Below are 15609 nucleotides of genomic sequence, written 5' to 3'. Positions count from 1 at the left end.
GAGGGAGCTCTTCTTAATATTTTGACACCAAAATCATGTCGATACACCTTACCGACTGCGAGTAAAGCCACCCACGCTTTAACTTGACAGACTGTAGCTCTGAACGTACTACAAGTACAAGTAATTGTAAAGTTTTAAAGTTGCGGAAAATAATGAGAAACTGGTAAAAACAAAATTATGTGTGAAAGAGCGTGTTTTAGAACGGTATAAATTATGAAAAAATTTATTTGCAAAATTGATAAAAAAATGTTGAACAAGAACTTTTTAAATTAAAGAAACTGCTTTCTGCTGTATTCCTTATTTGAATAGGAAATTTACAATTTCTAGTCAAATTATCATTATTCACATTTCTCATGTAGATGCTAAAGTTAACATGTTGAATAAAAACACGAATATTTTTAGTTAGAATACCATCATCTAAAATTCATAATGCATTTGTAATTTTACAGAATCTTTCTGGAAACTTAAATAACCTAAAAGTTAAATTCCATACTGAAAGTGGATATTCATTATTGTCAGTGAAAACGTTACTTTGGGAGTAGGTAATAATCAGAACTACTCTGAAAGTGGTAAAATTACCAGAATTTTTGTTTACAGTATGCCGAAATTCGAAAAGGAAAAGGAATCAGGTAAAATTGTGCACCATAAAAAAGATGCGCAGTTTTTGTTCAAACCATAAAAAAATTTCTAAATAAAGACAGTGAAATTTTTGGAGAAACGATGCAAGCTATGAAAAACACGAATGTACAATAAAAATTGTACAAGTGTGAATAAAGCGCACAGAAAATGAGAATAATATAGACAGCGACTTTTTCAGGTATAAATTGTAATACATTGAAAATATTATGTAAAAATTACATAAAGATTGAAGGCCTACCTGCAATAAAAGCAGTTAGAGTCATTACCAGAATTCGGTGCTTCTTTTTAATTTATATACTTTCCCGAAACCTAGATTTGAATTTGGAAACTCGCGAAGTGTTATTTACGGAACACAAAGGTGTGAAAATCTGCAATTCAAGGATGCTGTTACATGTGTAAAAAACATCAATTTTAATAATTTTGCTCGTTTATAATTGGATAAAGAATTTACCACTCACATCTTTAACCTCATTTTTTGTTTGAATTAAATATGAGCATCTTCACATTACCGCAATTTAGTATGATTTTCTCACAACATTAACAAAAAACCTGATAACTAATTTAGTAAGGCTTATTATTCGAAGTTAGTAAGACTTCTTAATCAGTACTTTTTAATTGAATACTCATTATTTAGACTAAGGGAGTAGATGTAAAGTTTTCGGCAAAGTGTACACTTTTGTATATAGTTCAATGCTGCTGTGCTTTGGAAGAACACCGTTAACTGCATTTCGGATAAGACTCCTGAGCCGCCTGCCGTTAACTGCTTTCAGGTGACTTATTCGATTTGCAGTTAACGGTGCGTTCTCCCAAATCACGACAGAATATTTCCATTATTGCTGAAAATATTAAACGATTTTCATAAATCATTATTTACGAGCAATTCAATGCGCTCCAGAGTGTTTGCCTCGTGAGTTTTACGAGGGTCGATGAAGAGTGTGGCGAGAATCCACACGCGGCTACACTGAAATTTTTCTCCATTATTCTCTCCAATTTGATTATTTAACAGAATATAAAAATTTTATCCAAAAACAGACTTCGTCCAAGCCGCACGGTTGAATATTTTTGTCTGATAATTTGCATCTGCAACTCAATTAAGGTAACTTGAGGTTTAAGTGGTAGCAGAATTCAAACCCAGTATCCGTTTAATCCATCAGGTAAGCATCAAGGGCAGTTCAACGTCAAACTTACAAAATTCATCGCTAGCCAACTAAATTAGGGTTATTTTAGGTCAATACAAGATCAATACAAGGTGAAACCTACAAAATGCATCGCTCACCAACTAAATCAGGGTACTTTTAGGTTTAAGTGGTCGCTGAATTTGAATCTGGTTTCACTAAGCCGAGTTTTATATGTAATGGTGGTGACAGAACTTTGATTGAATCTACTAAATATTTATTTATAACATTTATTTATCCTGGATTAATATTTTTTGAAGAGTCCAATTTTTTTACATAATTCTGCTCACGAGCTCGGTTATCCCATTCGCATATAAGACACTGGTGCTCTATAAATCCACTCTGTAGTCCAAGCATTATTTTTATTATTTTTATGATTTTTAATCTCCACAGAGCTGCCATTTGTGGCTATTTTAATTCAATTTATTCAGAAGAAACTGAAGAGTCTCGTATTTTTCGCCGAGGGTAACAGAGTGTGCAACTGGTGGAGCTGCATATTTATTACCATTATGCAACAAAACACCTTTTAAACTTCTTGTAGACGAATCTATGAATAGTCGCCACTCTTTAGCATCATAAGGTGTGCATTTAAATTTTTCAACTGACAACTTATTACAACATACTATGTCTCCTACCGAACAAAAAAATTTCTAAAAAGTCCATCTCGATCACGGTAAAAGCTAATCTTATTATTAGGTGCTATACAATTTTTTTCTTTAAGTCTTGATGCTAGGAGTTCTGCAGTTTTCTGCAGTTCTACCTAGATCTCCAATTAGATCGCTTAGTTCTTCTTGGTTAAAGTATCCTTTTTTTTAAAGTTCACTATCCGATGCGGACTCTTTCTCTATATCATTTTCTCTACCTTTTTGATTTTTTAACTCTTCCATACCCTCTGATTTGTTTATATTATCCTGATTGATGCATTGATTTGTTTCCATAGAACTATCTCTTTCAATATTGCTGGTATATACTGGATACGTAACTGAATCAATAACAGGGTAAATCAACGTATGTAAGTTCTTTGAATTAAAACCTTCAATCCTGCATAAGCAAAAATAACAATCCGTTTAATGACTTGAAGGTTCACGCCAAATCATAGGCAGAGAGATACGGAGTTTTTTTCATTGTTTTTGCAATTCTTGCTAATGTCACTTAGACAAGTCGAACAAATGATATGAGGCATCCAAGAATGGTCAAGACTTTCTTTTGCGCCACCATAACAATTAATGTACATATTTTTTAAAGAATCTGTTAAAGACCTTCTATTTTTGGGTGGCATAGTAAAGGAGACAAGGTGGTTTAAAGGGATATTTCCAAAAAATGAAACTTTCAGAAATTTATACCGGATACAATCTTCCCAAATGATAAATTCTTACTGCGCAAAATAGATTTCTACGATGAATACTGTATCAAACTTTACTAGTGATGTTTAAGATTAATATCCCCACAGGTTAGGCAAAACCTACATGACCTTCAAACCACCAAAGCCGAGATGTGAAAACCAAGTCGTGACCGTCTGCATCGAAACTGATGCCTGGGCGTTCAAAGAAACTTCCTCTAGATTTTCTGTATTCAACAATGTGAAGTTAGCTGATGGTTGAAGTACAAATACCTAATTGTATATGTAGGCGGTCATGACTTTTTCTAAACATCCCGGCTTTAGTTTAAATGTTGACGGCTATGAGTAACCTAGCATTTGGAAATTGCATTAGGAAGTTATAATTTTATTCTAAGTGACTCTCTATTCGGTGCAAATTTTAATCAGTGTCATTTTTTGGAAGTATTTATTTAAGGGCAAGCTCTTCGTGACCACGTGACCAAACTAGTCCCCGGTTTTGAGCATTTTTTTTTGGTGTTCACTGTGTCCACACGGATTGAGATATCGTGTTTAAAATTTGACAGATTAAATAAAAAGCACTAAAAAAAGTTTGTATACATCAATATGTTTATAGTTCGAAAGAAAGTTTATGTATGAATCGATGAAATAGGATATCACATTCGAGTTATAGCACTTTCCAGATAATTTTTGGTTTGATGCATTTCGGATTTTTTTGGTTCACGTATATTGAGCACTGACACCAATTTTGGATTAAATCGTCTGAGCCTTAAATAAAATTAATATGAGTAATAAAATTTGCACATTCGTTGCAAATAAAAAATTTAGCATCTGCACACACGTAATCTATCATTTTTTTTGGAGAATTCCTAGCGATTTCTCGCGGAGAAAAAAAGAAACTTTTAACGTCGATAAAGTCGAGATGACGTGACTAATTTCCGTTCATGAAATTTTTGTGTAGAGAGTGAAATGATTTTCATTTTTTTTGCTCCTCACTACGTTCACATGGATTGAGATATCGTGTTAAGGATTTAGGAAGTTATACAGAAAGCACTAAGGAACGTTTGTATACATCAAAATATTCATAACTATGAAGAAAGTTTTCTAGTAAAATACTACGGGAATAGAAAATAAACTTTTAACTTCGATAAAGTAGATGCTTCGATTAAAAAAAATCGAGGAACATCTTAGAATGTGATACTCGAAAATCCGTCCAAGTCCCATCTTGAGAAATGTGCATCTTCAGTAAATAATTAAAAATTCCTAATGGTTATATATTCTGGTGGATTTTTTATGTACTGTTGTGAAACAATTCTAAGAATAAAAATAAAATTTCGCCCGGGGGCGAAAAGAAGGCGAGTCCGACGCTGAGTCCCGCTGGTTGGTTCACTGTCAACAATACTTATCAACTGATCGATTAAACGTCAAGAATTATGGAAGTTGGTTGGAAAACTCCGACGAGTAAATTTTAGCACATTGCTGGTGTTGCTATGCTTCCAATTTTAAAGTTATCTTTTATTCTTGGGACCAAAAAAATTAAAATCATTTTGCACAAAAATTTCATGAACGAACTTAGTCACTTGATTTCGACTTTATCGAAGTTCATAGTTTCTTTTTTTCTCCGCTAGAAATCGCTAAAAATGCCTAAAAAATAATGATAGGTTACATGTATGCAGATACTTATTTGTTGATTTTCAACGAATGTGCCAATTTTATTGCTTATATTATTTTTTTTCAAGGTTTAGACGATTTAGTATAAAATTGGTGTTAGTGCTCAATATGAGCGAATCAGAAAATCTAAAATGCATCAAACCAAAAATGATCTGCAAAGTTGCAATAACTCGAATGGTAATATCCTATTCCATCAATTTACAAATGAACTTTGTTTAAAATTACCAATATATTGATGTATAAAAACGTTCTTTAGTACGTTTTATTTTATCTGTCAAAGTTTAAACACAATATTTCAATCCATGTGGACACAGTGAACACCAAAAAAAAAGTTCAAAACCGGGGACTAGTTTGGTCACGTGGCGTGGTCACCGAAGAGCAGGCCCTTAAACCACCTTCTCTTCTTTACCATTCCACCTTGTGATAGTCGAGAAACATTTTGTGTCGTATGTGGTAGATCATTGCACCCAAAAATATAAGGTATTTCACAAGCGGCTGTAAAAATATGTACATTAATTGTTATCGTAGCGCAAAAGAAAGTCTGGACCATTCTGGGATTCCTCATATCATATGTGCGACTTGCCTAAATGACATTTCTATAACGGTTAAGTTCTGAAAGAAGTGCTACCTCTACGTGGTTTAGAATGGGTAACGGTGAAACAACTTTAACTGAATTTATAGCGTTTCTCACATTGTATTAAACAAGTTGAAATTTAATGTATTAAGAAAGTACTTGATACTATAGCATTCTTGAATGGCGGCAAGGTTACAAATTCTAAACAACACAGAACCCACATAAAAACTCTACAAGCTTTTCGAAATTTGATCATTAAAATCTCTTAACTTTCATCTCAAGATGTCCACTTGAGAATAAAAGTAGCCTGATTTTGTTGGTTAGCAATGAATTTTGTGGGTTTGACCTTGAACTGACCTTGATACTGACCTGATATAATTGGCCCGATAATTACTGACAGATTAATTTTGTAAGTTGACCTTGAATTGACCTTGATAGTGATCTGGTGGAGTAAAACGGACACCGAATTAGAATTCAGGGACCACTTAAATTTAACGTTACCTAATTGAGTTGTCTAGCGATGAATTTTGTAAGTTTGACCTTGAACTGTCCTTGATGCTGAATTGATGGCGTCAAACGGACACCGGATTCGGATTCAGCGACTTCAAAAACATAAGGTACACCTAGTCCCTCTTATGATTCAGGCTTAGGCGGTTTGTGCTCCTGTGTAATAAAAAAAGGAAGAACAGTAGTAGTAACACGCAGTGTTAGCTGTATATGCCTTTCGGCTGTGCGTGCTTCAAAATCTGAGTATACAGATGACGCATGTAAGAAATAAGTAAAATATTTTCAACCGTGCGGCCTACAAATTCAGAACCGAATACTCGTTTTTTTTTAAAAGTACTGAATATCCTACATAAAATAAGTTAATTTATAATAATAAACTATAAAATATTAATAAAATTCAGATCTATGCACAAAATACTTGAAAACACGGTACTTATGAATTAAGGATTATGCATTTGGAAAAAATTATGAAACATACCGTTTTTAGCCTAAATTTGGTAGAAAAGTGTGATATAAATGCACAGAATAGAAATAATTACATTATTACTGCAAATATTAACCGATTTTCCTGAATCTTGTTTTCACTTTCTTGTAATTATATAAATTAATTAATTATGTTAATTTAAATTAAATTAATCAATGATTTTATAATGTCAGTTTTTCTACCAAACTGGGCGAAATCTCGTAACAATGCCCGGCCTTCATTTGTTCTGTGTCATTCATCACCATGCGGGAGTCAGCTGACTTAAGTTTGGCGAGGGTGAGCAAGCTCGCTGCGAACATCCATATACAGCTATCACTAAATTTCACTGTTATTTTTCTCTATTGTTCTCTACGTTTTTGATTATTACACAAAATATAAACATTTTATCGAAAAACCGGCTCTGCTTGATTCGATATATGGTTATTTAGATGAGATATGCAAAAAATTAGACAAAAATATTCAACCGTGCAACCTCAAAATTCTAATGCGATTAGACATTCTGATAAAGGGCCTTAAGTGTATCGACCAATGTTCACAAGAGGGAAAAACACAAAGATATGGGAAGCCTTTTATGCATTTGCGAAATGGAAGTAAAAACTGCTAAAAAAATTTGAAGGTGTTCATGAAGTCACGTTTGATTGCGCTCTTAAAAGACAAGGTCATTTCCTTCGTGTCCACATCTTTTTGTGTAGCCGTCATTTGTTTTTCCATTTTGAAACACATTAGCATCGTTTTAGATAAGAATGTGACATAGTACACGGAGAAAATATATCGCACAATGATATCGAAAAACCTCTATATTGCCAGAAAGCGCAATATGATAACGTACAATCAGGTCCCAGAGCTGTGTACGGTATTATAACGCACTAATATCACAGACAAAAATGAAGTTAAATTTTGTTGCTGTCGTCTGCTACGGCGTCCTTAGCAGCAATGGCAAAAAGGCATAGTATGAGTCAGTTCGAGCTATAAATCGGGACTCTAGATTTGAAACAATCACAGAGAAAATTAAAATTTTGCTGCAGGTAAGACCTGCAACTATTAATACTTAAACACATTTCGGCAAAAGTTTCATTGAGATTAGGAAAATAATTCTGAACTCGTCGACTGCGTCGCGCTGAAGTGAGCAAATTTCAATAAAACATGTAGAATCTACGACAGAAAACACAAAAAATATGCACTTACTGACATATTTCCTCCGAAATAAATCACATTATTGTAGACGAATTAGAACTTACTCAATACAATTTAGCAAAAAGCTCAAAATGTAACTGACTGACGGGAATCCCCATTTCTTACTCCATAGATTACACAATTATGCGGTATATAATGTAAAAACTTGCAATGTACGATATCACGATGTTGCGCTATTATAATGCGATAATTACGATATATAGTGCTGGAATTGCGATATATATTGTAATTTGTGCGATATAGTTTTTTGAGCGTAAGATTTAGTGTATTATCATATTCATAAACAAGAACTATATTCTTTCTAGAGAAGCCTGAAGTATGTTATTGAAACATTTTCTTCAAAATTGAATAGTTCTTCCAAAACATGATAAATTGCACGATATGCTAGATAACATTAGGTTTCACCATGTACTACACAACCAGTGTCAATATAGAGCGTTGCAGAAAATCTTCTGAGATTAAACCTAAACTCTACTCGTGTAAATCCAACCAGCCTGTCTCGGCTTACATTCGCCACTGATTACGCTAATCCTGATTACTACATACTAATGCCTTAATTGTCTTGGGGCATTTAGATTGATCAAAATCTAATTTATGAAATGCTAGCATAGCCTTCTGCAAGCATGGCCTGCAGAAATTATCAGTTTTTTCACAGAAAATCCAGTGTGTACAAAATTTGGTGACGTCCTTACGACATCGTTACGACAAATTTACGACATCTTATGTCCATGTCGTTGCAGGGTCTTCACGATATCGTAGACATCGTTAGATCATACGATATATTTACGATATCGTAAAGACGCCTTAAGGACATGGACATAGGATGTCGTAACGTTTTCGTAAGACTGTCGTAACGATGTCGCAAATACGTCACCAAATTCTCTGCCTATTAGCAAAGTTCCTTACTGAATCACTATTTATATTTATACTTTCTTCTTCAATTTAATACAAAGATTTTTATTTAGCCACGCAATTATGAATTTTTAAAGGAATTTTTTCTGATTAAACAAAAAGAGTTTACCTACGATGACTATGCTTTTCAACGGAAAATGTATAAGCAATTAACATTTGCCCTTGAGATTCTTTTCCTGTACACAAATATGCCGGAAAACAGTCTCTGCTATGCCAAATGTCACTTATGTAGGTTTTTTTTTGTTAACCAGCAGAACTGTGTTAAGATAAGACACTGAACCAACATATGAATAGCATACAACTTAATACATACATCAAGCCAGACGTTTCGTATTGTAGCCACGTGTAAATGTAACCGGTACTGTAATAGTTGTGATCAGTAGTTGTTGGTATCTATAATTAAAAACAGAGAAGAACTTAATTGTTTAAAATAATGCAATTGCTAGTAAAATGTCACTTTCTCTTTGCTAATACAATGTTAATCACTTCTTTAACTCATTGCGTGCTTCTACGAACAATCTTACTACTTTTTATCTTCTTTTCCTAATATTTTTGTACGTTATTTAATGCAGGAGGTGTAAATACGAAAAATGTGAATGAAATGTGATCAGTGATTTAAAAATTATTAGTGCACAGAATTCAAATTACACAAAAACAAGTTGAAAGAAATTCTCTTAGAATTAATTTGAATGACTTCAAGTCAATCCCCGTGAATTGACATTAATTCATAACTAACATTTAAAAAGTTCTACTATTGAATTTATTTATCCTAAACAAGTTGGTGTAAGTGAATTTTACTGAATACTAGTGTAATCTACAGTGAATTATAGTGAATTAGGGCAACTGCTAGTCATTCAAACTAAATTATAGAAACTATATACAGATATTTAGTTAATTAAAGTAATTTCTAGTTAATTTTAGAAATTTGTAATAAATAGTACAATATTCTAGTGAATTATAATTAACTGCTGTGAATTATACAACATTCTTCTAAATTCTAGTAATTTTAAGTAAATAAATTTTAATTAAAGTGATTTCTATACCGGACAGGATGTCCTACTAAATTCCAGTGAATAGTACAAACTTTGTATGAATCCTAGAATTACTAGTGACTTATACTTAAGGCTGTTTGAACGGGGCGCACAAAAATGGCGAAATATACGAGAAACTCAAAACTGACCAGCGATCGATGATAATTCGGTTTTGAGATTTAAAAAAATGTACTCTAAAGATTTTTCCGACACCAAAAGAGGTTTCACGATTGTGAGATATGCGCTTGTTGTCTGTTTTTTCGAAACCAATCCAGTAATTGCTAAAAAATGAGATTAAAGTGGTCAAGGGCATGTGATACATCGCCGTGCGGTAAATCGGCAAAATCTTTATTATTGTAGGAAAAAAGTCGGGAGAATCTAACACTGATAAAATCGATACTATTTCCTAAACTCCACACAAATTAATCAAGTGATCTTTGGTTGTGAGTGACAGCCGAACAGCGCGATGAGTGGTGACGCTGAGAAGAGGAAAAAGAAAGTTAAGGCGTGGTGGGAGATGATAAAATTGAAATGGGAGAAACAGAGGGAGCAAGAAAGAAAGGGAGAAGTTAATGGAGGATATGGCGAAAATGCAGCAAGTATCCAGGAGTTTAACATGAGAGTCAAAGGGCTAATCGGGAAGGAGAGGTTAGCGGAGCTGAGGAAAGAAGGAGAACTGTCTGCTTAGGGAAGTGAAAAATTGATGAGATGCTCATGATAGATTGATGGATTCTGGTCTATCAGACGCATCGAATCCATTGATTGAAGCACTTTGCGTTCTGTGACAGCCATGTAACAGAGATCAAAACCAGCTTCCTGCCCAGGAGGAAGCAGCACCCCCAGAAAGGTAGCCATCACCAAGATGGAAACGGAAGAAGTTGAAAGCAACTTCTCAGAAGTAACCACCAGGAGTAAGAAGCGAAAACTCGCTAAAATATTGCCTAACGCTTCGGACAGCGATGATAGTAGCCAATCCTCAGTCACTTTAATCAGAGGAGGCAGTAGAACGTCGAGAACGTCAGTAATTAGCTCCGTGCAGCCTAACCTAAAAGGAGTGATTGATCCACCTAACCTTAACACTAAAAAATTAGCAGGACCAGGAAAAATACCCCCTATTAATGTAATTGTGGAAGAGGCTAACCACCCCTACACAATGCTCCATAAACTCCTGAAACAGTCCACTCAATACCACCCATAGTAAGTATATAACATCGGCCTAGATGTTTATTCAGTTCGCGTGTCTTATATTGAAGACTACCGTAAAATTATAACTAATCTTGAGCAGCAAGGCATTCAATACTATCTGTATGAAAGCATTAACTTGCCACCTATCAAGCTCGTTATTCGGAATATCCCTACTGCATACCCGGAAGATTCAGTTTTTTCTGAACTCAGAGAGGACGGATACACTATTAGGTCGGTCGCTCGCATGAGAAAACGACAAACTAAGAAAGCGCTACCTATGCTTCTGGTAACAGTCCCAAATACTCCGCAAGCAAAGGAGCTACTCAATCTCCAGTCCATTGACTACATAAAAATAAAAGTAGAACCCTACGTTAAACCAAAGGAAACTTCGCAGTGCTACAAGTGCCAAAGATTCCATCATTTCTCTGACATGTGCCATGCCACTCCACGTTGTGTGAAGTGCAGGGGCGCGCATCTGAGTCACGAATGCACAAAAGATCGTAAATCGCCGGCTACTTGTGCTAAGTGCGCTGAAGACCACACCGCGAATTACAGAAGATGCTCTGCCTTTAAAAAAGCCTCTAAGAAATCTAATAATAAACCAAAATCTCTAAATTCAAAAAAAGAAACTACTTCCCTTAAACCAGCTGTAAAGATTGAACCAAAAGATAACCCCGACACATGTCGACGCCCTAGTAGTCAATGCCTCAATATCGCAAAAATTACCGCTTTACAGCACAGCTGTCGCCTCCACATCAAAAATGAACACAATCAAAACTCACATTACGCAATCATTCAAAACCTCAAGACCCACTAATAATCGAGCTAAAGCACCAACCTCCGCGGCATTTTCCATCCCACAAAACAAAAACACTCCAGTAATCACTCCCAATAAAAATTCATCTACTCAAGATATAAAAATAAAACTAGTAAACCTCTTAAAAAGAGCTACAATCTTAACCACCGATATAATGGGGGGGGGGGGGCGATCAACATTACGGAAGCTATAAATTAAACCGCCGAGATTATAAGTAATATACTTTCTCTTTCTATAGAAAATGGCCAATTCAATAAAAACACACTAAAAATAATTTTTTGGAATGCTCAGGGTATCCTTAAAAAAAGACAGGAATTAGAAACATATCTCTACCATAATAACATTACCATCTGCTTGCTCAGTGAAACTTTACTACGCGAATACCTTCGCGTCGACCTAGTCCTAGAAATAACACTATCACCACGAACTAATAATTCCCAAACTTGAAGCCCTCGAAGGTACTGCTATACAAATTAAAATTCACGGGAAACCATATGCTATAGTCTCGCTCTATCAAACTCCCTCTCGCGAATTTACAAAAAATGACTACAGAAAAATATTCAAACTTTCATCCTCGGTAATAGCTGCAGGGGACCTAAATGCCAAACACTTAGCTTGGAATAGCAAAATAACTAACATGATTTGAAAACAATTATTCGAATTTATCAATGATAAGAATCTCTCAGTTTCAGCACCAGATTTGCATAGTTTTCACCCTCACAACACCAAACATAAATCTGACCTTATTGACTTTGCAATTACTAAAAATAACTTCTATACTCATGACACTTGTATCATTAACGAATTAGACTCAGATCATCGACAAGTTCTTCTAAGCCTTTTTACAAACTGTGAAAAAGCTCCGGTTACGCCTCGCTATAATTTTGAAAAAGCTAATTGGCAAACATTCAACTTGACCCTAGAAACACTTGTGGATTTTGAACCTTCAGTAACAAACGCTAGCCACGTCGACGAAGCCATAACTAATCTTACCTCTAGCATAATCATCATCACCTTTTGAACATATTTCCTCTCTAGGGAAATATAATTTTGATCCATTTTGCAAACACACGATGCCAAAAGACTTTCTTATGAAATAAGTCATCCAGGTCGAAGTGGCCGTGCTATCCCCGATCTACTGGAAACTTTCTTTTTTTTCGTCCCTATACCCCTACTTCATTCTCTTCTTCTTTTCCCATCTTTCCTTCTATAAAATAAATTAACAGAATTCTGTGGTTTTTTCCCGCTTGCGGGCTTTTTTCCACACAGAATTAACGTCACTTTTAATTCCAGTCATGTCAAATTTCGCTCAGATTGTGTAACAATGCCCAAACGGGTAACGCAACACAACTTCTTCCAGTCCGATCATTCTTCGGGGAGATCATTAATCGTGAGCCGCGCCAGCCCCCCCCACTCTCGTACATTGGATCTCACAAAAAGGGGCGATGGTTGGTGCTCCCTCAATCCCACCCCTTCTTCTTTTTCTTCTCCAAGGGCTCTAACGAAGGAAGAGTGAACGGCGGAGAAGGGAGCCAGAGCATTAGGAACGAGAAACTTGAAGGTGCTGGGGGTCAGTGGAGACGACTGCGAAGTTATGAGTGTAGTGAAGATCATAGCGGCATGCACACAGAGGGTGGCGAAAGTAGAGCAGTTCTGGAAAATTGATGGCGGATTAATTCACAAGCTTAAATCAATGGAAAATAAAATAGAGTTACTGGAGGCAAGGGGTAAACTAAGGATCCCAAGGTTGTGAATTAAGGAAGAATGGACAGAGAGAAAGAGGAGTTTGTGGAAGAGTAGCTTCAAAGAGAGAAGGAAAGGCTGGATCATGCAGGTGTTGACGTACGAATCAAGTACATGAAAGCGAAAGTGGTAGAGACAATTTGTAAATAGAACGTGTACGAAGGCAGAATGGAGGTGATTCGGCTGGAGGAGAAAAAAACCGATCACTAGGCCGAGGAGAAAGGGGAGAAGCAGAGAGTGTTGAAAATGTTTGAAGTTAAAAGTGAAAAGCAGAGCAAGGTCGTTTGTGGTATCTGAAAGAATATGTGATGAAAGGGAATGGATTGAAATGTGAGTTAGGATGTGTTGTAGGTCAGAGAATATAAATGAAGATGCGGTAAGGAAAGGAAAAAATGTATTTGGATAAATATGGAGGAGGGAGAGTATTGTTACTGCTAAATGATAGAAATGATAGAGGTAAAGTAAAGAAATTGAAGGAAGGGTTAGAGACATTAAGTTGTGTTTGGCAATTTTGAATGATAGTTCGAGATAAGGGAGAGCTTCCGTCTGTAGCAAAGGTTAAAAGGATAAGTACAAGGTAGGGTAGAGGTAGGGCTTGCGTTACCGCTCACAGAAAAGATAGATGACACGTGTTTTTATAGAAGTAGTTTAAACTAGGTTTAATTGTTTCTGAGACGTTGTGTACAGGTTTTTGAAGATTCTCAAACCCGTAAAAGCGAGAGAGTATAATAAATACATACATAGTAAATTCGACGTCTGCTGTGTACAATAATTAATTACTTAAATAAATTAAATAATAATATAATAATAGTAATATTAATTAAATTAATTTTTAACATTGCATCTCTTCGAGTGCACAATCTCGATATCTAAGAATAATGAATTTTTCCGAGTAAGGGCGTAGTTTCTAAAAAGTAAGTGCCTGTAATGCAGTTTTTTGCTTATTTGTTGCAAATTTCTTCTGCTAAACTTTGTTACTAATTTCGAGGTCTACTGTGTAAAATAATATCTATTCTATATCTCGATATTTGAAGAACGATGATTTTTAAATGTCTGCCAAAATCTGTAGATATTGTTATTTTCAATAAGAAATGTATACCACTAATATTAGTGTCCTATAAAGCCAGATAAGGTTGTCCAATACCGAGATCAAGAGAGACATGTCAATAAACAATTACAAAAGTAAAGAACACAATTCGCATTCTTATTCTAATTTAAAATTAAAAATTTGGGACATGATAGCGAACATGCTAACGGATGTCCCCGAAATCTTTTTTGTAGTTTAATTCAAAAAAAATTATTTTTCTAAATTTGATAAAAAGAGATATTTTGCGATCCAATCGTGTAAAAAACTACGAATTTTGCCAATGTTTCGTGAACATTTCAGTTCACTTCTTCAAAGTTGACCTAAAATTTGCTAAATTTGATTAATTTGTGTGCCGCTTAGAAATTAGTATCGATTTTATCAGTGTTAGATTCCCCCGGATTTTGCCTAAAATAATAGATTTTGTCTTGAAAGTAGTTTTGCTAAATTTGATGTGTATGTATTTTGAGGTTATGTGTGTTTTAATACTCTCTCATAATTATTCTTGAGAGCTACCAACAGATTCGGTACGGCAGAGACCTACATTGTCGGTATGACAGAGAGCTGATAAACGATCCTAACCTCAAAATAGCGCACATGCATAAAAATATTTAAAATTAGCACCATAATTTTTGTTTGTTATTAGCCCTCAAAGTCCGGGGTCTCTGCTATAATATTTAATAGCATCTCGAAATTCAGTTTTAAAAACTTTCCCTTTTATGGAAAAAAGCCGAGGGACCTGTACCCAATTTATCACACGACGAAGTATCACATGCCCTTAACCACTTTACTCTCATTTTTTAGCAGTTACTCGCTTTGTTTCGAAAAAAGACAACAAGCGCATATCCGACAACCGTGAAACCCCTTTCGGTGCCGGGATCAAAACCGAATTAGTATTGGTCGCTGATAAGTTTTGAATGCCTAGTAAACAAAACGGGGAATCCAGGTGTTGCTAATTGTTTCTCCACGTCGCGTTTTGGAGTCTACGATTTTGACCAAAACTTGGTCAAATGTTGGGCACTGCTATAGAATTTTCCACCTGACTGTTCAAGAATCGGCCAATTTTAACTCCACATTTTACCATAAATTTTTATCCAAAAAAAGTGGTCGTAGAACCCCTCATATTACACCCAAAACTCGTGAAGTTGATTATCTCCACGGCGTGGAGATCTAATCGTCCGATTCTGGAGCTAAGCTTGCGACGATGTGTGCCTGCGCCATCTTCCGTGGTACCTTTTATACTATTCCTATATTACG

At 35.3% G+C, this 15609-nt stretch overlaps 1 protein-coding gene across 10 annotated transcripts in view; it reads right to left on the bottom strand.

Moving 5' to 3' along the window:
* LOC117177406 (glucose transporter type 1) overlaps window positions 1–15609 on the bottom strand; it is a 583769-nt gene that overhangs the window by 42216 nt on the left and 525944 nt on the right. Inside the window, exon 14 of one of the 10 annotated variants that reach the window (XM_033368066.1) lies at window positions 8806–8885. The exons of the other annotated variants lie outside the window; for them this stretch is intronic. Coding sequence (XP_033223957.1) covers window positions 8807–8885 — 79 coding nt within the window. The 3' untranslated portion in view covers window position 8806. Of the gene's footprint in view, window positions 1–8805; window positions 8886–15609 lie in introns of those variants that run through there. 10 annotated transcript variants of the gene reach the window in all.

This window comes from Belonocnema kinseyi, chromosome 7 (genome assembly GCF_010883055.1).
Source record: "Belonocnema kinseyi isolate 2016_QV_RU_SX_M_011 chromosome 7, B_treatae_v1, whole genome shotgun sequence".
Lineage (NCBI taxonomy): Eukaryota > Metazoa > Arthropoda > Insecta > Hymenoptera > Cynipidae > Belonocnema > Belonocnema kinseyi.
Note: the sequence above shows the minus strand (reverse complement) of the source record. Positions and strands in the feature narration are given on the sequence as shown.